This window comes from Gossypium raimondii, chromosome 6 (assembly GCF_025698545.1).
Source record: "Gossypium raimondii isolate GPD5lz chromosome 6, ASM2569854v1, whole genome shotgun sequence".
NCBI classification, from domain to species: Eukaryota; Viridiplantae; Streptophyta; class Magnoliopsida; order Malvales; family Malvaceae; genus Gossypium; species Gossypium raimondii.
The window spans coordinates 7,886,241-7,910,231 of record NC_068570.1 but is presented as its reverse complement, the minus strand read 5'-3'; the positions used below and the strand labels follow the sequence as shown (position 1 = coordinate 7,910,231).

The following is a 23,991-nucleotide window of genomic DNA, read 5'->3' as shown; positions in this document are numbered from 1 at the left end:
TATGAAGATCCAAATTTTTCTGTCATAGTCAAAATTTTCCCCAGAAAGCTCTATGAGAGAAACCTGATACCAAAGAAGATCCTTCGCATACAAAATGAAAGTGGGTGGGAAGGATCTTATGTAGAAGACTTTATCTAGAAAAGTATTGATTCTAATTGAAAGGGATAACAATGACTTGCCTAATTCTATGAGTTTTAAAAAAATAAAAAAAATAAAAAAATATTTCAAACAAAAATAAAAATGAAAATGATGGAAAAAGAAAAGAAAAAGAGAAGGAAAAGAAAAATAAGAGGCCAAAGCGAAAACCCGCAAAGGGCGCTTTGAGACCAAAGGGGATTTGAGTTGAAAACCTTAAAAGGGCGGCTCAAATTTTGAGCAAAGTGGGGCATGGGTGTCATCGGACCAATATCACCGAAGGCTTCTAATGGGCATCGCTTCATTTTTGAGGTCACTAATTACTTCACCAAACGGGTAGAGGCTGCTTCATATACTAATGTCACCAAATCGACAGTTAGTAAATTCTCAAAAAACAAATAGATCATATGTTGGTATGAAATACCATAAAGGATTTTATCGGATAACGCGTTGAACCTTAATAACAGTACGATAGCTAAGGTCTATAATCAATCCAAAACCAGACACCACATTTCGTCACCGTATTGCCCAGAAATGAATGGTGCGGTAGATGCAGCTAATAAGAATATCAAGAAGATTGTGGGGAAAATGATTGAGACCTATAAAGACTGACACAAGAAATTACCATTCGCTCTCTTTCCCTAGCAAACATCCGTCAAGACCTCCACCGGGGCAACACCTTTCTCCTTGGTTTACAGAATAGAGGCGATTTTTCCCATCGAAGTCGAAATCCCTTCTCTCAGAGTCTTGGCTGAGCTAAAATTAGAGGAAGAAGAGTGGATCCAATCTCGATATGATCAGTTGAACTTGATCAAAGGAAAGAGGCTAAAAGTTATCCAATGCGAGCAATTGGCAAAAAGGTTCGTCCTAGAGAATTCCACGAAGGGGACCTGGTGTTAAAAAATATCCTTCCTCTACAAAAGGATTTTAGAGGGAAATGGATGCAAAATTGGGAAAGACCTTATGTTGTAAAGAAGGCCTTTTCCAGTGGAGCATTGATTTTGAGTGAGATGGATGGTAAAAATCATTCAAATCCTGTAAATTCAGATTCAGTCAAGAAATACTTCACCTAAAGAAGGAAAATGGACCAAGATGAAAACCCACAAAGGGCGCATTGAGTCATAAAAAAAAGAGACTAAGGTGAAAACTCGCAAAAGGGCGCTTTGAGTCATAAAAAAAAAGAAAAAAAGAAAAAGGAGAGGCAAATGTGAAAACCCGCAAAGGGCACCTTGAGACCAAAGGTGATTTGAGTTGAAATCCCAAAAAGGGCGGCTTAAATAGTGATCAAAATGGGGCATGCGGTGATCTTGATATACTTGAATTAACAGAAAAAGGGTATGCAACATCTTGGGGCATCGATAAAGTATTGTAGATCTCCTAAACGCATGTCAAACTCAAAATGGTCTTCAAGAAGTTTGTACAGAGAAATTCAACCTGTGATATCTGGGGCACCTAGTCTTTATACTATTGAATTTGTTGTTCTTGGAATACTTCTTTTTTTAAGATACGTGTTCTCAATCAATTCCTCTTTTATTTTTACTATTATTGATAATTTATTCATTTCGAGCCATGCTCCCAAATCAATTCTATTTTTATCCATTGTTATGATCTTTTACAAGCATGTTGTATTGGAATAATGATTAATGGACTAATAATACTTTCACAAAGAAAGTTTTGCATATTACTCTAGAAGTTCCTAAATAATACAGGAACCTGAAGTAGGACTATTATTTAGAATTCACTAAGTTTAAAGGTTGAAATATCTGAGGAGGAAAAGTCTAAATTAAGACTATCTCTTTGAATTTTGTTGTCAAAAATATTGATTGAACAAAACAACAAGATGCCGTGTTGGTTATAAAGCTTCAATGAACAAGCAAGCAACGATCACTGAGTAACAATAAGAGGTTTTCTTGAAGAAAAAAATTCTACAATTGTGCATAAACATTTGGTATGACACCCTGGGAATGGTGTAGGAGACCAAAGAGTTTCAGATCTTGTATCCTTGAATTGCAGTAGGAGAGGATTGAGAAAGAGCCAGATCTTATACTCCTAAATTACAATGGGAGGAAAATGGTTCAAATTGTATGTCCCAAAAGTACAGTGGATTGAACCTTGAAGATTACAGTGGATTGAACCTTGAAGATTACAGTGGGGGCAATCTGATTAAGTAAAATATGAGTGTTTTTGTGGAAATACCCGTCGAACAAGATGGCGTTCTAATGTGTCAGTGATAGAGCCTTAATGAACAATGAGCAATAATAACTCAAGCATTAGGGGATTATTTTCATGACATTTTGTATTCATACATATACATCTAGTTAGGAGATTTTGATTTATTTCGATCATAACATCCTAATTACTAGGCATAAATAGGCCAATGAAATGGATTCTACAGGTCATGTTCCCTAGATAACAGATCGGTGAAACCACAAATCCTATACCACTGAGGTTACAGTGGAATGGATTGAAGAAGATGGCAAATCTTATCTCCCTAAAGTTACAGTGGAGCAGATTAAAGCCAATAATCCTATCTCTTTAAAGTTGCAGTGGAGCAGATTAAAGTTACAAGTCTTATCTCCCTGAAGTTGTAGTGGAGCAGACTGAAGAAATCAAGTCTTAACCCCCCAAAATTGCAGTGCGGCAGAATGAAGATGGCAAATCTTATCTCCCTGAAGTTACAGTGAAGAAGATTAAAGCCAATAATCCTATCTCCCCGAGGTTGCAGTGGAGCGGATTAAAGTTACAAGTCTTATCTCCCTGAAGTTGTAGTGGAGCAGACTGAAGATAGCGAATCTTATTTCCCTGCTGTTGTAGTGGAACATATTAAAGCTACAAATTATGGCAGATTTTATCTTCTTAAAGTTGTAGTTGAGCAGATTGAAGCCACTAGACTTATCTCCCTAAAGTTACAGCGGAGCAGACTGAAGACATCGAATCTTATTTCCCTAGAATTACAGTGGAGTAGATTAAAGCTACAAATTATGACAGATCTTATCTTTCTGAAGTTATAATAGAGCAGATTGAAGCCACCAGCCTTATATCTCTGAATTTACAGCGGAGTAGACTGAAGATAACAGATCTTGTCTTCCTGTATTGGCAGCCAAGTAGATCGAAGACACCAGCCTTGCCTCTCTGAGTTTGCAGCGAAGCAGACTGAAGATAGCAAATCTTGTCTTCTTGTATTGGCAACAAAGCAGAGCAAAGACACCAGCCTTGCCTCCCTGAGGTTGCAGCAGAGTAGACTGAAAACAGTAGATCTTGTCTTCCTATACTGGCAGTGAAGCAGATTGAAAACACCAGCCTGACCTCTCTGAGTTTGCAGTGGAGTAGGTTGAAGATTGTAGATCCTGTCTCCCTAAGTAGTAGTGGAGCAGATCAAAGACGGTGAATATTATCTTCCCAAGGTAGTAGGGAAACAGATTTAAGCCACCAGTCCTATCTCCCTGAGCAGCAGTGGAGTAGGTTGAAGATTGTAGATCCTATCTCCTTAAGCAGTAGTGGAGCAGATCGAAGACGACGAATCCTATCTTCCCAAGATAGTAGGAAGCAGATTTAAGCCACCAGTCCTATCTCCCTGAGCAGTAGTGGAGTAGGTTGAAGATTGTATATCCTGTCTCCCTAAGCAGTAGTAGAGCAGATCAAAGACGGTGAGTCTTATCTTCTCGAGGTAGTAGGGAAACAGATTTAAACCACCAGCCTTATCTCCCTGAAGTTGCAGTAGAGCAGGTTGAAATTACCAATTCCTACCTCCTTGAAGTTCCAGCGGAGAAGATTGAAGCTAGAAATCTCTTCTCCCTGAAATCACATTAGAGCAGATAGAAGCACTAATTCCTATGCCCCTGAAGATACAGTGGGATGGAATGAGACTACTTGAAGAAGACAAGCACTCAAAGAAGTCAGAACCTGGCAAGATCGAGCAAAATTGACCCTTTTATAGTCTTTGCTCCATTCTCGTTACACGACAATGAGCAAAGAGAGGCAGCTATAATAGGCCAATTTAGCCCGGACTCACAAAAAAAAACCCAAAATAATAAAATAAAGTCCAAGTCCAATCCAAAATTATATCATTTGGCCTGATTGGAATGACCCATTACTTGAAAAGGTTAAAGGTCCATCTACAAGCTTGTCGCATATGGAAACATAATCTTCAAGGATATGCAATCTTAGATATGATATGAAATTTTAGAAGATATGATTTTGTAATCTTAGAGATTTAATTTGTAGACACCCTTTAATCTTAGCCGTTGATGTAATTGATCTGAACCGTTGGATTTGGGGAGGCTCAACTATAAATAGAGGCCTCTCCCTTCATTGTAAAACACTTGAGTTTGGAGAAATAATAATTCTTAAGAGCATTCACTCAAATTTCTTCCTCTCTTGCGTTCTTATTTTCTGTGGCTTGTTCTTATTTTGTTCTTCGTTCTTCGTTCATCTTCATTTCTTTTTAAGTTGCTTTCATTTGAGTTAGATTTTGGTGGAGGAATTTCATTGAATCTTCATATTGCGAGAGTTAGGCTGACTTAAGCATTTTTTTAACCTTTTTTATTTATCCATTTAATTGTTTAATCATTAATTATTCTTTTACTTTTATTCGTTTAATTATGCATCAACTTTCTTATTTACATATTGTTCATTCATTTAACTATTCTTATCATTCTTTTATTTTCTTCCATTAATTATATACTTTATTTGTTTTAATATTATGTCACACATGTTGTTTATTTTTAAAAACTCGTGTTATAAATCATCCATTTTAAATTCTTTAATTATTTGCTTTAAAAATTTTTCCATATATTATCGCTTGCAAATTTTTTATACTATCTATTTTATATACCATTTATTTTAAGATGTTTTGTGTATAACTTGTTCTAAATTCCTTATTACACAATATTTATTTTAAACTCATTTATGTATTATTACTTTATATATTACCTATCTTCATTTTTATATATTATTTATTCCAAACTTATACATATATTATCTACTTTTTATATATAATTTATTTATTGATTTGTATATTTTTATTTCAAATTTCTTTTTCCTTATTATTCATTTTCAAATTCATTATTTTTAAATTTGTTTACATTTTATTTTGCCTTATATTTTTTTATACTCTTTGTTTTAAATTCATTGGTCTTTGATTATTGATGCTAGTATTTAAATAATTGTCATTATGTGTATTATAAATTGTTATTTATATTTTCATATTACCGTTTTTTATCAAAGTTTTTACGCGTCATTTTAATATTGCGTCAATTTTCCCCAATTTTTAAAAAAGAAAACTTTTAAAAATAATGCAATATTCGGCACTTTGGAGCTTTGAGAAAATCGTGCCCTAACTTACCGGGTTTCAATTTTTTTGATCTAAATAACTGAATATCCTTTTTAAATTTTAATGCATGAGACAAGCTTAGTTTCGAGGGTTAAAATGTCGTATCCTAACTTACTGGATGTGACATCTTATTACTTTGGGGCAAGGAGGTCTTAACATCAAATTCGATTTATTCAGGTTTTAAAAGAGGATCATATTTTAAAATCTTTTCAAATTTTTGACATTAGGACGTTAATTAATCAATTAGGTACTAATTTTTGGGCGTTACGAGGGTGCTAATCCTTCCTCGTGCGTAACCGACTCCCGAGCCCTTTTTCTCAAATTTTGTAGACCAAAATCATTATTTTAATGAATTAAAATGTTTTGTTAAAATGATTAATCTCAAGGTAACCCGATCACACTTCGAACAAAGATTCGTGGCGACTCTATTTTCGTTTTAAAAGTCGACCTCATTTTTCAAGATAAAAATGGTTTCGACATTTTAATTATTTGATAGAGAGTAAAATTTTTAATTTCTAAAATGCCCATCACATGTCATTAATTGATATTTAAAAATAAATAAATAAATGGGACACATAAAAATATTTTAACCTCAGATTTAAAAACTCCACCACTTAATGTATCAAATAATATTCTTTCTGTTTACATAATAATAATAATAAACAACAAAAAAATGCCAACTTAAAATATGTTTTTTTAATGAAAATTAATGTTACTTGATGGTTAAATCAGTCATATCCAATCGATTTGTCCAATTTAATTATTAAAAAATAAAACTTTTAATATGCATTAAGGATAGAAAAAAATCAATGTAACCAATTGGACCAATAATATTTAAAAGAATGTAATTCCATAAAACCTATTATAGTGTTGTTGATTGTAAAATCATTTTGCCAATGCTTAACTCAATTGAAGAAAGGATCAGATCTTATGATACATCCAATCAATTGAATGATATCAATAATGAGCCAAAACAAAATGTGAATCATATCAAACATTTCCTCCCCAAGATAGTTAAAAGAGTTGAGGCATATTTACAAACTAGGGTTTTTTGAAAAGTAAAACGGCTGTTCATCTTCCTCACTCTTTTAGCTTCAAACTGTTGGAGGCTGTAGGGGAGCCCTGCAATATTCACCAAGTGTAATTACAATTAATTTCCCTCTAAACCCCTTAGAAGTTGGAAGTGAGAATAACATACTAATCAAATAAACGCAATGCCTCATTGTTGTGAAGTACGCCGAGCACTGCTACTGATAGCGCAAATTCCATCACGAGTCCAAGTAATCCCCTAGTTCACACAATAAAGCAATTGTGAGTTTTGTAGAAGAAAAGCGCACACCAATTTCATATATTTTAAAGAACGCAAAATGGAGCACAAGAAAGAAAAAAGAAGCAATCAGCATCAAAGCAGAACAGATTTAGCTCAAGATCGATTCTAACAAATAATCCAAACCAAGAAAAAAAAAAGAACTTACGGATTTCGGTTTAAGTAGTAGAGACGGAAATAGGTGGAGTAATATACAAGGTCAGTCATCGGAATGGTAAGCGTATAGGAGGGACTGAATATGTTATAGTATACACTGAATGCCAACATGATAAATGGTGTTAAAATTAACAAGCGGGCAATGAACAGCAGCAGCCTCTCAGCCACCCTACTACTCCAACTGCTCAAACAATTATTAAAAAAAAAAGAAAAAAGAAAAATTTAATTATTACTATTACTTGATTGGAATCAAGAAAGAAAAAAAAGAAAAAGGAATTGTTTGTACTTAGTCATGTCGCCCCCCTGCATTTCAGATTAACTTCGTCTCTTGCTCTCTTCAAATTGAGTCCTTCTTTCGTTCTTCGTCTTCGAGAACAAGGGAAATAGGTCAGAGGGAAATGCAGAGTAAAAAAGAGAAGCTCCTTTTCAACTTTTCTTTTACGTGGGCAGTTAGCGTAGATAGTTTATTTATTTACTTATATATATATATATATGTGTGTGTATTTTTTTAAAAAAAGTAAAATTTTTGTTATGCTTTGCTGGAACCGTTACGCCTGCCCAAAACAGAAACTACGCTGCAGGTTCATATAAAATACAATTACAATTTCAAAAGAATTGAAGAAGAATAGTTACTGAATATAAATAATAAAATGGATATGAAAAATACTGAATATATAATATAAAATATTAATGTGAGTGAAATTAATTTCTGCAATAAACATCTATTAATCGTGATCTCTATGTCTCATTCATCAAAAGAGATGCTATTAAGATATTGAAATGGAGCATCAGTTATACTAAAACTGTAGAAACTGCAAAAAGAAGAAACCAACAGGTGGGAGAGAACTGGAGAAAATATAACGTAAACTTAAGGATATAGCATGCCAGCTGCATCCATGGGGTATAAATATCAAAATTATATTTGAGGATGTAGCTAAGCAAAGTCAGTAATAACGTGAACTGGTATCATGCGGACGCCCCTCTGGTATGAACCTCTACCGGTCCCAAGATATCGAGACTTCCCGTTGTAGGAGTCAATTGTCAAAGTTATCAGGGTTATATCCTTCCTGTCCATCTCTAATAGCAGCGGAACCCGCAACGCTACCGTAACCACAAGAAATATTATCGGTTAGCCGAAGCCACGCTGCTATGAGGATGATAGTTCATCATTGCCTGCTGCTACTGTTGTTGGCGTACAAGAGATCCCTTTTGCAGGAACTCATTTCTGTGATTGGCAAGCCGTGCTTGAAGTGCTGTTAGGTGTTCCTAATACTGATACTAGCATTGATTGCATTTATTTTCTGAAATTATAAAAATAGAACTGTTGCCACTATGCGAAACTAATGCAACATTGTTGAAAACAATGTTAACCAAGGGATATCTAGGAAGAAGAGGAAAGGACATATGAGAGCAAGACTGCATATGCCAGTTTACTTCATTAAATAATAAAGCTTACAGAAACAAGCATCATTTACGTTAAATAAGTTGCATGCAATCATTTACTTTGGGTGTCAATGGATTTAACACTTTTGATCCACCTCCACTGTCCGTCTGATTTTGGAGTTGGATATGGTTGATCCTTTTCAAGTATAAAACGCTTCTAGTTGCCCTTGAAATTGACCTGACTTGAGCTCCATCATCTGTGTAGATATATGCTGGAGATCATCGTCTATAAACTTGTTATCATTTATAGTAAAAATATCACATGAAAAAATTATAAAATTAAGTCGGCGGTGTCCGCAAGCATACTGGACAAATGTAATATAATAAAGTTTACAACAAAACACTGATAAATATTTCGAGGATCGTACCTAAGAGATTGTAGATTGGAGAAATTATTATTAAATTAATTACAAAAAATAATTACTAATCTAATCGAGTCAACGAGTTAGTAGTGTGAATCCAAATTAATTTTTAAATTAAACAAATTAAATTAATAGACCTAAATTAACCTAATGGAATTTCCTAATCCTAATGTCGATAATGCGGACCTCTAACCTATGATCGATTAAATCTCTAACCATCTAATTAAATGATTAATTATCCTAAATTGAGTTATTAATTACCCTTAGTAAGAATACCCTTCTGGCCTCATCTACGTTAAGGATTACCACCTAAGTCACCCTTCCGGTATCTTCCTAGGCATATGGGTACCCTCTCGGTCTCATAGCTTGGTACAAGTTATACACGATAGGATATCCTTCCGGTCTCACCTATCTAGATATTCTATCAGGGGCATCACTTCCTAATACTCTAAACACTCTTGAATAAACAATCAATTTCAGATAAATAATCACTTAACAGGTAAATTAGTTTATTAACCAAAACATATGAGATATGAGTAAAGCGCAATAATCTATTCTAATATTCGTAAAAATATTATTTGGCCAAATCAACAAAATATAAATAAAAGAATAGAATAAAAGAGATAAGAGAATGCTCATGAATATATATTGAAGCACGATCTCGAAGCAATCTTCGCTCGCAATTGTCTTCATATCGGAATAGAGAAGTTCTGACTATACGATTATGAAAAGAAAATACAAAGAAAATTAAATAGAAAAAACTGACTGTCTAAGTCTGCCCACAATCCCGGTGACCATACGGTTGCTTATATAGGCAACAGCTACTTGGTGACCACTCAACCCTAGATACAATTAGATACCAATTAATGAAATATTCTGATAAATGCTAGGGTCCAAATAAGGAAATATTCCAAAAGTGTCGTCCAAAGAATCAACCATATTTTGGCTTGCCATCGTTGCGTCATTGTGATGTGGGAAGACTCCTTGTCAAGGCATTGCCACAATGAATTTCTTCCCCAAATCATCGCGTCATTGTGACGAGAGGAAGCTTCTCGTCACGACGTCAAGTGCTTTCTTGGCCTTGGCAGCTTCGTTGCTCTATCAGGCTTCCTTATCTCGCGGCCTGTCATCATCCCTTGTATTCTTAAACCTGAATTGACATCCTACACACTTAATTAGCCCATTAGGCACTCACGAGGCCCGAGTCTGCCTTACGCGTCATCGAAATAGTAAAAAATACATAAAAATGATTATTTTATTAATATTTTATTTCTAACCTACTAATACTAAAAATGTAATAATTAAAACTAAAAGTGTTAGAAAACAAGCTCCTTGAGTGTAGAAACAGACTAAAATAACTACTACATTTGACGTCAGGTCAAATACCCCCACACTTAAATCCTTACTTGTCCTCAAGCAAGCAAAATAAAAACAAAATAATAGCAGAAAACAAAACAAACTGAAAACAAAAAATAAACTTGTAAGGAAAAAAAATGTACTTGAGCTAACTTAATACAGGAAATTGGACATAAATATATTAACAAGATAATGTAAATAAACATATAATTCTAGAGTGATACATAATTGACTCACAACTTTTAAAATTAGACAGTTTACTTGAATAAGTTACAAGGCAAACAAATAAAAGAATATTAAGTGTAAGTTTCCATCAAAACATATATACAAATATACACATATGTTCAAATGAAAATAAGTGGCAAAAACACCAAAACTCAGCACAATTTCATCCACATAAGGTACTAGCTAAGTCACATAGGACTTTTCGTCTTGTAATGTTTTGTGACTTAGTTTGGTTTGGAATTAAAAGAACAGACTCGACAAAATGGCTAAGCACGAAAGTAGTTTGACACATTATATTATCTTCGATACTCCCTCAATTTTGAATAAAATCAACACATTATATCCACTTCTCTCACCTTCCTTTTCTCTTTATCACTAGGGACTCATATAGTATTCATGAGTGAAATCATCTGAGCTCGTATTTTTTTTTCTGAACAAATATGAGCGTACTTTTTTTCCAACTCACTTTGTTTTTTTATTTTTTTTCTTTTTCTTCGAGATTTTCTCAATTGGCATTTTGCCTTACTTTTCTACAAGTTCAAGAAATTTATACTCACTATACCATACAATTCTTTAGCTTCACTCATTTTTTTCTCTTTTGAAACCTCCGTGATGTATTTACCTAATCCTTCAACATAAATGGTCGGACATCTAAATTTGTGCAAGGACCAAGAAATAAAGGATCAAATAGAATATATAATAGGCTTAAAGTTTCATTTATGGTTCATCAAGAAAATGGATTAGGGATCAAAATAGGTACTAGGGAAAATATTCACAGGATAGCTTTTTGGCTAGAAAAATTTGTCTAACAAACAATGCCTTAGGTTATCCCTAGGTAATTCTATACATGGATTAAATTAGCCAAGCCTTTAAATTTCTATAACTTATATTTCAATTAAACATGCATGTTATTATTTATCATGTGGTATACTTAACACCTTGAATCTATTCATAGTGTAATAAATTGAACTAATTAGTCTAAAATAAATAATTTAGAATAAATTATTATCAAACTAAATTTAAAATTTATTCACAAAATCTTATTAACATTCTCCTAATCAACCACTTGTATTTCTACAAGCTCGAGCACAAACAAAACACACAAAATAAAAATTTCAAAAACTACTAAAATTTTCTATGTCACCCCTACACTTTAATCAACATATTGTCCCTAACGTGCTATAAAAAATAAAGAAAGAGGTTACCTGATAAACTTTCAAAGTCTATTGCAATTGGTGGGATTGTCTTTTCCTTGTGGTTTTGGCTCAAATTTGTAGTGTCTCATAATTTGTGGGGTTCCTATGTTGAAAAGGAAAACACAAAAAATATAATAATTTATATATATTTTTCACTCCCTCAACCGTCGGCAAGGTTGTCAGCATTGAACTCCTCAGTGTCATTTCCGTCATCCAAGATGGCTCTTAGCTCTTTTCCTCGAGCAGTTGATGGTTCGGCTTGTGCCGGTTAGGTTGTGCCGGATGGGGTTGTCCAAAATGGTGAAGGTTGCGGGCATCGGAACGACTCTATGTCGAATTGTTCGGCTAGATGGCTTATCACCTTTCTGTATTCATAGTTGCATACGTTATTGTACTCGAGGTAAGCCTTTATGCCGAATTGCTCAACTAGATGGCTCATCGGTGTTGTACGCGGTGTCGTCACAATGGGGGCTAAGTCAATATGTCATGTCTCGATGAGGAACTCCTTTATTCGCGACGTCGACTCGAAGTTTTGAAAATGTTGTAAATTAATCCTTGTTCGATTCTGAACTAACTTTAGAGCATAATAGGTTTGTATAAGACTTGGGAAAGGTTGTATATCATGTTTATGGTTTGAAAATGTTATGTTTGTATGCATTAAGCTGTGAATCAAATTGAATGTTAAATGTTTGTAGTTGCTCCGGGGACGAATGTGATATCCTGTAGCTCGAATCTGGAAATCAGGTCGGGTAAGGGGTGTTACAATACCGGTTGAGAATAGCAATGAAAATGGTGGTAATAGGAAACCACCGAATGGGAAGTGGAAGCCCAATAGCAAACCAAATGGGCCAGAGGGTGAGGCTTTGAAGCTTGGGTCAATGATACTCAATTCTGTGAAAGTGAAGAGGGATCACAAGTAGAAATAGTTGATGTATGTAGACATCAACATCACAAGTCAGAGGAAGAGCACTCTTATTGATATGAGGGCATCAGACCTGTTCATATCAGAAAAAGTCGTGGGTAAACTTGGTCTCTCAATTAGTGAATCAACTAAGAAGATCAAAATTGTTAATTCCAAAGAGGTCTCTACTATGGGAGTAACATAAAGAGTTGAGCAACAGATCAATCAATGGAAAGGAAAGAAAGACTTAAAGATAACTCACTTGGATGATTACAAATTTGTTCTTGGCTTAAATTTTCTTGACAATATTAATACTCTTTTGGTTCCTTTTGTCGTCTGTATGTGCATCTTGGATACTAGGAAACAACAATGTATTGTGCTGGTAAGTCGAAACATGAGGGATGGAACGAAGGTATTGTCAGCAATCCAACTAGCCGAGGATTTCTATGAGGGAAATAACATTCACTCGGTAGATCAAAGGATTGCTACAAAAAAACCCCTTTGGAAATGATAGAGGGGTGACAAACTAATATGAAGCCTATTAAGTTGTTAGTGGGGCTACCACCTAAATGAGAGGTGGGTTGTGCATCAAACTTTGGGGAAAAAGTGGTGATGCAAATTGGGCAACTGAGACGAGTAAATGAAATGAGTGAGGTGCATCTCAAACACTTTGGTAGTGTTTTTCATTTGACTTGTTGGCTTGGCAAGGACATAAGGGCCCTTTTAGTGTTCGAAAGCAAGTAAGCCAAAGAGTTTACAAACCAGAGTTAGCAACGAGACTCAAGGTTAACCTGGTGTTAAATTTAGGGGTGTTGAAGCCTATTTCTGTGGATCAAGGAGATCCCGATTGTGGCAAGTCAAAATCGGGGCAAGTAAAAGTGTTGAGCTCCTACAAACAAGATGTACAGAAGAGAGGAACGGTTCGAATTAGGCGACGATGAAGACATGAGTCGAGGCAAATGTTCCGAGGGGCAGAACTACCCAATAGAGAGACGAGTTGGGATTTAATCGAGGCATTGAGGCAGTTCTAAAACAAGTCCAACCAATGTCAGTCCGAGGACGTAACAATAGCGTTGCGAGAATGAGTAGGGGAGAGTGTCTTGGGTCACGGATCAAAGCCCATGACCATTACAAACAAAACTCATGGAGAAGCCATGGACTAACTCGATCCGTGGAACATATGGAGAAGCCCATCTACTTGAAGCCTTGGTGGCCCAGTAAAACACTCCAGTAAAACTAGAGTTACCAGGGCAAATAGTGTAAATCCTAAAGGGATAAGATGTATAGAGTTTAAATCCTTTAGGACAGTCAATAGTAGATAGGCTATAATCTTGACTATCAATGCAACTTAATTTGTACCGTTGGTTTTAGGGGAGCTCAACTATAAATAGAGGCTTCCCCCTTCATTTGTATTCATCCCATTGTATTTAGTTAATTTTAAGTTAAGAATATATTGAGAGTATTACTCAAATATTTCGTGTACATTGCTTGCTTGTGGCTTTTCTACTCTCTTGTTGCTCTTTTCGTTTCAAGTAACTTCCGCTATATTTTTTTCGGTGTCTTAGAGGATTTTTAAAAGAATTCTCAATTTCAAGGGTTAGGTTGACTTAGACGAATTTGAAGCGAAAAAACCGCTTAAAGCCATGTGGTTTACTAGACTTAAGTTCTAGCCCCATGACACGTAACCATTCTTTCTTTTCCCCTGGTGTTAAACATGAGAGAGTAAAAGCACGATTTTGATTTTCAGTTAAAAGGTTGTTATGGTCAATGTCAAAACGTCCCGTTTTGCTCTCACCCTCAAAACTCGCCATTCGCCATTCCATTAAAAAACATTCCTAAACGCAACATTTTAACTATAAAGCAACAGGAACAAAGAAAGCAATAGAATTAACAACATTTTGAATGCTAAATTATTTCCCTTAACAGTATTTAATTTATTCTTTATTCGCTAAAAAATGTAATCTACATGTAACAAGTGTACTTTTCGTAGTAAAAGCAGCATCCTATGGCAGAACAAACCACTACAGCACCCATGACATATACGGAATACCACAGTTTTTGCTTGACATCTTCGTATACATTCCTACCGATCTGCTCCAAAAGGAACTTCGGCTTTTGGCCATCAAGAAGATTCTTATTCTTCAGCAACATCATCTTGCCCTTGTGCAACATCAACCGCATTCTCTTGGTCATCAACGATATCCAAGTGCTCTCTGTCTCCAACATCAACATCATTTGACCCTACCGACTCAGTCAGAAAGTCCTTAAAAGTCCGAGTCTGGGTCCATTAAGCTGATTCCAACTGCACGTCGCGGCTTCTTGTTAGACAAGAAACAAAGAACAAATAAAAATGAAATGAAATGAAGAAAGAAACCGGCAATGTGGTTCGTCTACCTCTATGCTTCGTGGAAGATAAACTCAGGGGGGGCTGCACACAGAAGAAATAAATATAAAAACTAAAGAAAACCGAAGGCAAAAATATATTAGTGAAAACCGATAATTTTCACACAAAAATATATTAACCCAATAATCTATTTTTATAATAATTCTAATATATATGTATGATATAAAAAAATCGTACGTTAAAATAGTGACTTGCATCTTATTTATGTTTTTTTTTTAAATTTAAATTATATTTTTAAGGGTCACTTGATGTGAAGTTTTAGTTTTATTATCAGTGTAATATAACTAAATCTTTTAAAGTAACTGGGTTAAAATGTTAAATAAAAGTGCATGATATTAATCAATTTGATAAAAATATGATGTGATTAGTAATATTGGATGATAGAATCTTTTAGGACTGATTTAAATGCTATTGTGAAATAATTAAAATTAAAAATACATGCATATATATTGTATTAGTGTGAAATTAATAGTTTTACTAATAAAATAACTCAATTGATATAATTTTTAAAGTGGAAGTGAGTGTTCAATCAAATCGAGTGAAAAATTTCGAGTTAGTTGAATTGACGAGTCCTATTTTATCCTTCTAACTCGATTTGAATTTTTTCGAATTGAGTTGAGTGAAATGAAATTTGAGTTGAATCAATTGAGTTAAATTAAAAAAAATTAAACATATTAAATTACAATTTTGTTATAATATAACTAATGTCATTTTAGAGCACATAAATTTGAAATCATATATATTAAAACTCTTTCAAAGCAAAATAAGAGAATAAAATAATATACTTTAGTATGATAAATTTGATTTAGTAATTTACTTCTTTTAAGTCCTCAAAATTATTATCTTGATTTTTAAAAAAACTTTTTATATTCTTTTGAATTTCTTTTAGAATTTTTAATTTTCATAGTTTAAAAAATTATGAAAATTTGAAAATTATTCTAAAAGTCTTGTTGTAAGGGATCAAATTGCTTTTTTTTAAATTAATAGAAAACAAATGAGTATTTACACCAATCTATTATTCGAGTTATTCAATTGTAAATTTTAACTTGTCTCGAACTAAAAATCGGATAAGTTATTTGAATTGACTCAAACAAACCGAATAAATTTTTTAATTTTTTGACTCAATTTCTTCGAATTAACATTATTATAGGATATTTAAATTTATAAAACAAACAAATTTAATAAAATAAAATAAATGCAAAAATTATTATTCATATGAATCCTCTCAGAATCTATTACGAATGATAATCATAATATTTCCATAAAAAAAATCTAAATATAGTAGATTTACAATATATGAGTAATCTATACAATCCATCGTAATCATAACATCCTAGTCAAGCAAGAGAAGTCAGCATATGCCGCCACCTCCCACTTTGCGCCGCTCCCCAACACCGACTTTTTAAATTATCCATTTTCCTCAACATAACACGCCTCTCTTTCTCATTGCTCTTCTCCTTTCTTTTTGTTTTCTTGATAACTAAAATTTTGAGGTTTCATTTTAATCAAAGCAACCATTTTGTTTCTTCGTATTTTATGTAAGTAATCTCTTCTTATCTTTTTCTTTTTCGTTTTCATTTAGTTTACGGAAATCTGATGCAGTCGCAATGAAATTTAAAATCTGTTTGGTTTTTTTTTCACTTGATGAAATATGTAATGAAGTTTTTAAGTTAATTGATTTGGGTTTCATCAATTAAATGGTTACTGATCTCACATGCCCATTTCTGTTTCTGTTTTGATTAATGAATGCATACAAATGGAATTCAAGAACTGCATTTTAAGCCATGCAGCAACGAAGCTTATGAATTAGTTTGCTTTCTGAACATTTTGTTGTAGTAACAAATTTAATATTATGATGCTACTTATACTGGGGTTAGCAGGATGCAGCTGTTGACTACTTCAGATACAACAAGCTTGAGTTATTGGTTGAATTGGAGGGTTTTTATAAGTTCATTTATAGTTTCAACACCACTTGTCGTATCATTGATTATAATTTGGAAATATGAAGGATTGAAACAAGTTAAACGTGATGGAAAAGAAAGACATGAAGATTTAAGTGTCGATGAGTTATACGATGATGATGTTTGGAGGCCTTGTCTTCAACAAATCCATCCCATTTGGCTGCTGGGTTATCGGTTCGTTGCGTTTTGTTTAGCTCTCGCAACCATTGTTTTAAAAATCATCACCAATGGAGGTCGCATATTTTACTATTATACTCAGTAAGCAAATCTTTCTTCTTTGAACTTGCCTTGTATTAAGTTACTAATACTGTTTATTTAATGTAGCTTTTAAATTGAATGAGCTTAAATCCAATGTATTGTTCATCTAGATTAGAATCATATAGCTAATTCCGGAGGGTGTAAAACAAAATGTTCTAACTTCAAGTTTCGGTTCTGGACAGGTGGACTTTTACTTTGGTTACCGTTTATTTTGGGGTATGCCTTACACTTTTCTTTTTCCTAGTCTTTGTGCCAATGTTTCTGCTTCCACAACAAAACTGTTGTATCCATACGACTGTTTGATTTTCACCTCTTTTTTGCAGTTCGGAACATTGCTCTCTATTTACGGGTGTTACCAGCATCATAAAATGAGTAGCTGCGGTTCTAATGGACAGCATGTTAAGTTAGATACCGAGCAAGGATACTACACACCTTTAACTAATAGAAAAGATGCTGATGTACGGAGAAAAGCCTTAAATCTGCAGGAACAATGCGATGTTTCACAAGCTGCAGGCGTCATTAATTATCTATTTCAAGTTATATTCCAGGTAAATTCTCTTTCGCCATTCAAGTGAACCATACGGATACTCTAAAGTCACTTTTTGTAGCACTGCAGATCCTTTGAGATTCTCATGCGGCTTTTATAGTACTCAGAACTTTTAATTTAAATCTTATTTTGATTTTTCATATGTAGATGAATGCTGGAGCAGTGATGCTTACTGACCTCATTTATTGGTGCCTTATTTTTCCGTTTCTTACCATCGAAGATTATGCATTGAATTTTGTGAGTTCTGTATCTCTTTGTTCATCTGGTTATTGTTTTCAAGATCTTGCCTGCATTATAATAGGAATTCAATCACATCCAAAGTTTAGAAATGATCATCACATCATGTAGTTCAAGTTCATAGAATCATACTAAGCTGTTCCATCTCTTCATTTTTTTCTCGAAATACCCATATTCAATGCATATCCAAACATGGGTATAAGGATATCATCCTTCAAAGACCCTCCAAATACAATCAGACACGTACACGTGTCTGACACTAGCAATAAAATCCAAGTAACACAAGTTTAGAGGACGATTTCATAGCCATTTCTCTATATCTCCTCATCTCCAGTTAAAGAAGATCCATTCATTCTATTTTTTCTAATAATACTTTTTTTTGGTACATTATTTTTCTAATAATACTTATATCAAAACTGTTGGTTGATGTTTCAACTTGAACTTGTTTTGTATTTCTTCCTTGCTTGTAGTCTACTAAGACAACTCATCTCTGTATTTCAGATGACCGTGAACATGCATACACTCAATGTCATCCTACTTCTCGGTGATACAGCCTTGAATAGCCTGGTAAAATATTTGTTGTTTTTCAATCTTGTTTAACTGATACCGCTTTTCTTTTCATCATAATAACATTGAATTGTGTATATCTATCAACTACCTTCCAGCGGTTCCCTTGGTTTCGAATTTCTTACTTCATCTTATGGACGGGTGCTTTTGTTATTTTCCAGTGGATTGTTCATGCCCGTGTCTCGATCTGGTAATGTCGGTTTTACTATTATCGTTCAAAATAACGCACAAAACTTTCTTATCCAAGACCTGTGATAATTCTCTGTTACAGGTGGCCATATCCATTTCTTGATTTGTCGTCACCTAGTGCTCCATTATGGTACATCTCTTTCTATTCAAAGTTCTACTTCTAAATGAACTTTTAAATGGTTCAAATGTTGTCAACTATACTTCATGGCATTCACATCAGTATTTTACAGAATTAGTCCTTTGGGATAATCTGCTAAGTGATTGTTGATTTTTTGTTTTAGGTACAAAATGTTAAAAGATGTATAGTTCAGGTATCTAATTATGTTAAGCTTCTCTCATTCTTTTTCTTTTCCCCCCTTTTTTGGCAGGTATTGTTTGCTGGCATTCATGCATATACCATGCTACGGCATATTTACTTTAATAGTAAATACCAAGCATTACCTGTTGTCAAAATGGTTCCCTCAGTCATACCCATGTTAATATAAACAATGTGTGCTTTGTATTTGTCAAAAGGCTGATGGACTTTGCCGAAGTTTCTCTGCAGATTCAAACAATTTTTAAGCAGATGTTTTTGCCTACCATTACTGTCTTCAAATTTTGCACAGAAACAAAATTTTGGAAACAAGAGTCAATGTATATAAAAGACAAACTCAGTTTATTTAAGTACTTTTTTTTTTTCTAGTGCTTGATTAAAATTACTGAACTTTAGCCTGTTCTTGACTATATTAACACGACCAAAACGCGATTACCAGGATTCAGCCAAATTTCATTTATCAGTCTTCTGTCCTATTAAAGAAAATGAAGACAGAAAGAGCAATGAAATACTACAAAATTTCCGATGAAATTGAGAAATTAGAAAAACGCAACTGCCAATTTTGTAGTGCTGAAAGGTAAAAAGAAATCAGAGAAATGAAAAAACACTCTGAAAGCCAAGAAATGAGTCTACTTCCCTGGCTTGGTCTGTAGAGGCCAGTGAGCGGCACTGCCTTTTTGAGTCACTTGGAAATGGCTTGTCTTTCCGACCATCCTGGATAGAGCTTCCAAGATCTGCTAGATGCTTGCTGTTCTTCACCATTGAAATATCAAATTATAGCATTTGAACGGATGATGTTCCAGTTTTGGTGCTTGAAACTTTGGGAGAAACAGCCAATTCTCCATTTGCTCCACCGGAACTTCCTTGGAGTACATTGTTTTTCGCCTTTGTGCCAACTTTGGTGCTACAGGCGTCTCTGTTGAGTTCCCCAGGTTCCGGTTCTGAAATGACCATTGCATCTTTTGATGTTCCTAACGTAGCATTGCTAGATCCTGGCTGATTGACTAAGGGTCAGTTCTTCATTACATTGCTTTTGAAAATTTGAGTGTTTTGTATTATTGTCAAAAAGTATTTTTTAAGAATAAAATGTTCATTTTAGACATGATATTATAAAGTAACAAATATGTATTTAAATAATGTTCAAATTAGTTAATATTATGATATTTTAGCAAAAATATAAAAATAATTTATTATAACTTATTGTTAATATTTTAATATATAATATTAATTTTGAATATTTTAAGCAATTAATATTAATTATTTATTAAATTTAATTAGAATATATAAATTTTATTTAAATATTTATATATAATAATTAAATATTTGTAATTAGATATTGACACAATTGTATTATTATAAAATTATTTTTATTTTTAATTAATGCTTTTAACACATTTGTATTATTTTATTTTAAAATGTATTTGAATATATAACTCATATTAGATATTAACATAACATAGAAAACATAAACCTAACAAATTAAAATATTACATATATTTGGATTAAAGTTTTAAAAAGGGATAATATTTATATACCAAATATAAATACTAAAAATTTTACAATAGCATTTACAATTTAAAGTGAATTCATTAAACTAGAAGTTATAGCATCTCTTGTTAATTCCATTTCAAAACCACTTGAATTGTTTGATTCACCATCATCATCACCATCATCATCGTCGTCGTCGTCATTATCATCACTTTCTCGACCATGCAAATTTTCTGAATCAATAGTATTCTCATATGCCTAGTTAAATTTTCTCAAATTTATATATAAAAGTTATAAAGCTAACTGCAATGCAGATAAGCAACGCGATCATTTCAGTTGGCTAACCAGCGAAATAGTAAACTACCAGGCATAAAAATTATATGTTATTAATGCAGTCTGTGCATACATTGGATATTACTAAATATAGTTGTTTAGTGGCTCGATGAAGGATCCTATGACAAGAATATAGTAAATTTGATCAAATTTACCATAAAAAATTAATCATCTTAAGAAACTCAAATTCGAAAATAATAATGACCCAAAATTGTAAAAATATTTATCTAATATTTACCTATGATTAGAGTCATTTGCTACGGACAAAACTTCAATGCTACAGAATTTATCTAATATTTAGCCAAGACTTTTAAGCACAATATCAGCAAGGAGACCTTGATGTTTTGAAATGTGGCCAATATTTTTTTAAGAAGTTATACAAGTATAGTTACAAATAATATTGTATAAAGCACAACTTAACTGAAACTGAAATATATCCTACTTGCGTCCAATATATATCTAAATAAGAGTAAAGAGATATGATTCTCTAAAAACCCTCCAAATACATGAAGTAGCCTCACGTTCACAGAACATATTTTGCTTAAATCTAAACTTTAGGATAATAACAATAGTTCAATTTTTGGTGCAAATCTCAGTAAATTCAACAAAAGAAACTAAAAACGGTAAACCAGTTGCAATTTTGCATGAGAATCACACAAAGCTGATTGCCGCAAATCAATGAGGCGAATTGAGCCCTTTGAACTACTATATGCTAGCATATTACAGTGGGTAGGGTGAAACTCTGCTGATGTTATAACCTCTGCAATGATAGACATTACAATAACCATTACTTTTGCAAATATATTGAACAACACTGAACTTGCATATGCTTTAAGAAGTGAAAGCAGCAGACTAAAGTACCAAAATAGAATAGGCTTACCAGTTAGATCCTCCATGTTTGCAGGCTTTACATCGACAATATTGAAACTTTGATTGCTAATTTCCAAGTTCCAAAGATTTATACGTAGATCATCGGCTGATATAAAAGTTTCTCCATCACTAGGAATTATAAGAGAGACAGAGATAGAGAGACCATCAGTATATCTTCGCTCAAGCTAATATGAAATGCAAAACACTGAAATGGGAAGTGTTTTCAAACATTCACAAACATGCTTGTCACTATGTACCAGTGACATACAAACTGTATACAAGCTAAAAGCTTAAACATCACCATACGGACTTCAAAACAAATTACATGAATAAGAATAACAATAGTACAGAGACATGGTGAGCAGACAATTAAACTTCAAGACACGTACTAGATAATTCTGTGATAAGTTTAATATTTCTAGATCCAAATATTCCATGAACTAAACAATCTAATGTTTCAAGGGTTGCATTAGACGAAGTATGCTCAGTTGATATAGGCCATTAACCATGTTCTCACTCAAATGTGATGGCTTCAAAGCCTAAAAAAGAGAAGAATATCCATAGCATTTATGTCCTATGGTTCAGAAGTTCTCCAGTTTTCTCAAGATTATGAATCAGCCTTCATTTCTAAAGCATAAACAGTTTCCTCCTAGACCATTTCAGAATGGCAGCTTCTTGCTCGGACATGACAACACAAGTTTAGCAACAGAAAGTTATCAGGAAGGAACCATGATTCGTTATATCATTATTTAAAGAAACAATCATCCTTTACCATTACAACTAGAGAATCATATGCCTTCTCCAGAATGCAAACTTTGAATGGGAAGGGGGGAAGAGAGCCTAGAAGTGCAATCAATAACAGTTTAAATTTATACTCCAATCCAGAACCTAAACTAGATGGCATCAGTTTCTCAAGAGACATCTCATAATGATGCTGCCAAAAAAAAAACACTAATAATAATAAAGAACGAAAGGTTAAGCAATTTATCAGGCTAGAAATCTTGGTGAGGGAATTCAAGAGACTAAGCTAATGAAGACTTATTTTCCCATCAGAGAATAAAAATGTAAGATGTGTGATTCTACATATTATCCCAGAAAAAGAATACTTCCTCTTCAATTGATTTTCAAATAATACTAACATACGGAGCCAAAACACCACAAAATTGTAATAAAAACAAAACCCACTAGCTACCTGTTATTTGAAATAGAATTGATGTGATAATCATGAGCATGGCCGTATACCCGTCAACATCTAGCCACTAGGTTGGTCTCCTGACTTGTTACCTAGATATAGTGAAGATTAAAAGTCAGTGCAGAGTGATCAAGAAGCATTTAGACAACAAAACAAATGTTCATGATTACTCAAAAATAAAATCCTAACATTCTCCTCCTGCCAGAGAAAGAGAGATGATGGTCTCCTGAATGTGGGTTTTGAATGGGAGAAAAAAATCCTCCAAAGAGAAGCACCGGTGGTGGAGAAGAGGAGAAAATATACAGAAAAATAATGATAAAAATCAATCTCATAATAAAGACAAACAAAAATATACAGAAGAAGAAGAAAAAGATAAACTCACCGGTGGTAGAGAAGAGGAACAAAGAACCGGCAGAGGAACAAAGAACCTGCAATGAAAAGAGATGGAAGCAAAGTGCTTTTTGGATGAAAACAAAGAACCAGCGTTGTTGTGTGGCTAAAAAAGTAAAAGACCAGCCCAAAAGCACTTTTTGGCTGAAAAAGCTAAAAAATATGCTTTTTCATCTGCCCAAAAGCACTTCAAAAATGCTGGAAATTTGTAAGAGATGAAGTTCGTTCTTTATTGCTTTTCAGATAAAAGTGTTTTTACATGCAAAAGCCCATCTCAGATGCAATAAAGAACACAGCCTGAGTTGTGTTCCTCGGTACAAATCCAACAGTCGGTATCAATAGACTTTAGCGTATTGATTATTGGAAATTTCTTGGACTTTTTTTCTTATGTGATCAAATATTGCTTCTTCAGTCAGACTTTTGAACGAGAAAGCTTCATGTTCAGATGGAAGATAACTTAGGGTGGCCAAGTAACATTTTAAAAACCAAACTAGAATAAGAAATGACGAGTTACGTACAAAATTTTCGTAAAAATGCACTTGATTCATCCGTGAGATTAATTGTAACTGAGCTCCCAGCAGTAATATGATGCTTTCCGGTTAGATTGTTATTATGATCATCAGCAATCTATTCTGTCCCTGTGGATTCTGGCAAAGGATGTTAATGGGTAATGTAGAAATTATTTACTGATTGAATAATTTAGACGTTGAGTCAGTCAAAGTCTGTTGTAAGTCTGTTTTTAATTCCAGTAGTGTTCCTTTTATTTAGGAGATGTATCAAGATTCTATTAGAGTCCTAATATATCTCCA

General features: G+C 33.6%; 1 protein-coding gene and 1 non-coding gene across 3 annotated transcripts; one reads left to right on the top strand and one right to left on the bottom strand.

Moving 5' to 3' along the window:
• Positions 1 to 16,214: 16,214 nt before the first annotated feature.
• LOC105772950 (uncharacterized) lies at positions 16,215 to 19,259 on the top strand. Of its 2 annotated transcripts, none has more exons than XM_012594476.2 (9): positions 16,215 to 16,375; positions 16,718 to 17,056; positions 17,239 to 17,272; positions 17,380 to 17,604; positions 17,751 to 17,840; positions 18,342 to 18,407; positions 18,506 to 18,597; positions 18,679 to 18,726; positions 18,965 to 19,259. In XM_012594476.2, coding segments are annotated over exons 1-9 (1,008 nt in total). In that variant the 5' UTR covers positions 16,215 to 16,373; the 3' UTR covers positions 19,077 to 19,259. The 2 variants fall into 2 exon arrangements, with proteins under 2 accessions (XP_012449930.1, XP_052488228.1); XM_052632268.1 differs by having other exon boundaries at positions 16,235 to 16,375; positions 16,715 to 17,056.
• Positions 19,260 to 21,233: 1,974 nt separating this feature from the next.
• LOC105771727 (uncharacterized) lies at positions 21,234 to 23,193 on the bottom strand. The gene is made up of 4 exons (XR_008197121.1): positions 23,175 to 23,193; positions 22,793 to 22,884; positions 21,611 to 21,729; positions 21,234 to 21,490 (listed from the first exon to the last, which is right to left on the bottom strand). It is a non-coding gene; the product is annotated as an uncharacterized LOC105771727 (transcript).
• Between the last annotated feature and the right edge of the window lie 798 nt (positions 23,194 to 23,991).

Excerpts from the sequence above, each read along its gene's own strand:
- LOC105772950 (XM_012594476.2), top strand. Across the intron at positions 17,273-17,379 it reads TGGTTACCGTTTATTTTGGG|TTCGGAACATTGCTCTCTAT; the intron begins GTATGCCTTACA and ends TCTTTTTTGCAG. Across the intron at positions 17,605-17,750 it reads TATTTCAAGTTATATTCCAG|ATGAATGCTGGAGCAGTGAT; the intron begins GTAAATTCTCTT and ends TTTCATATGTAG.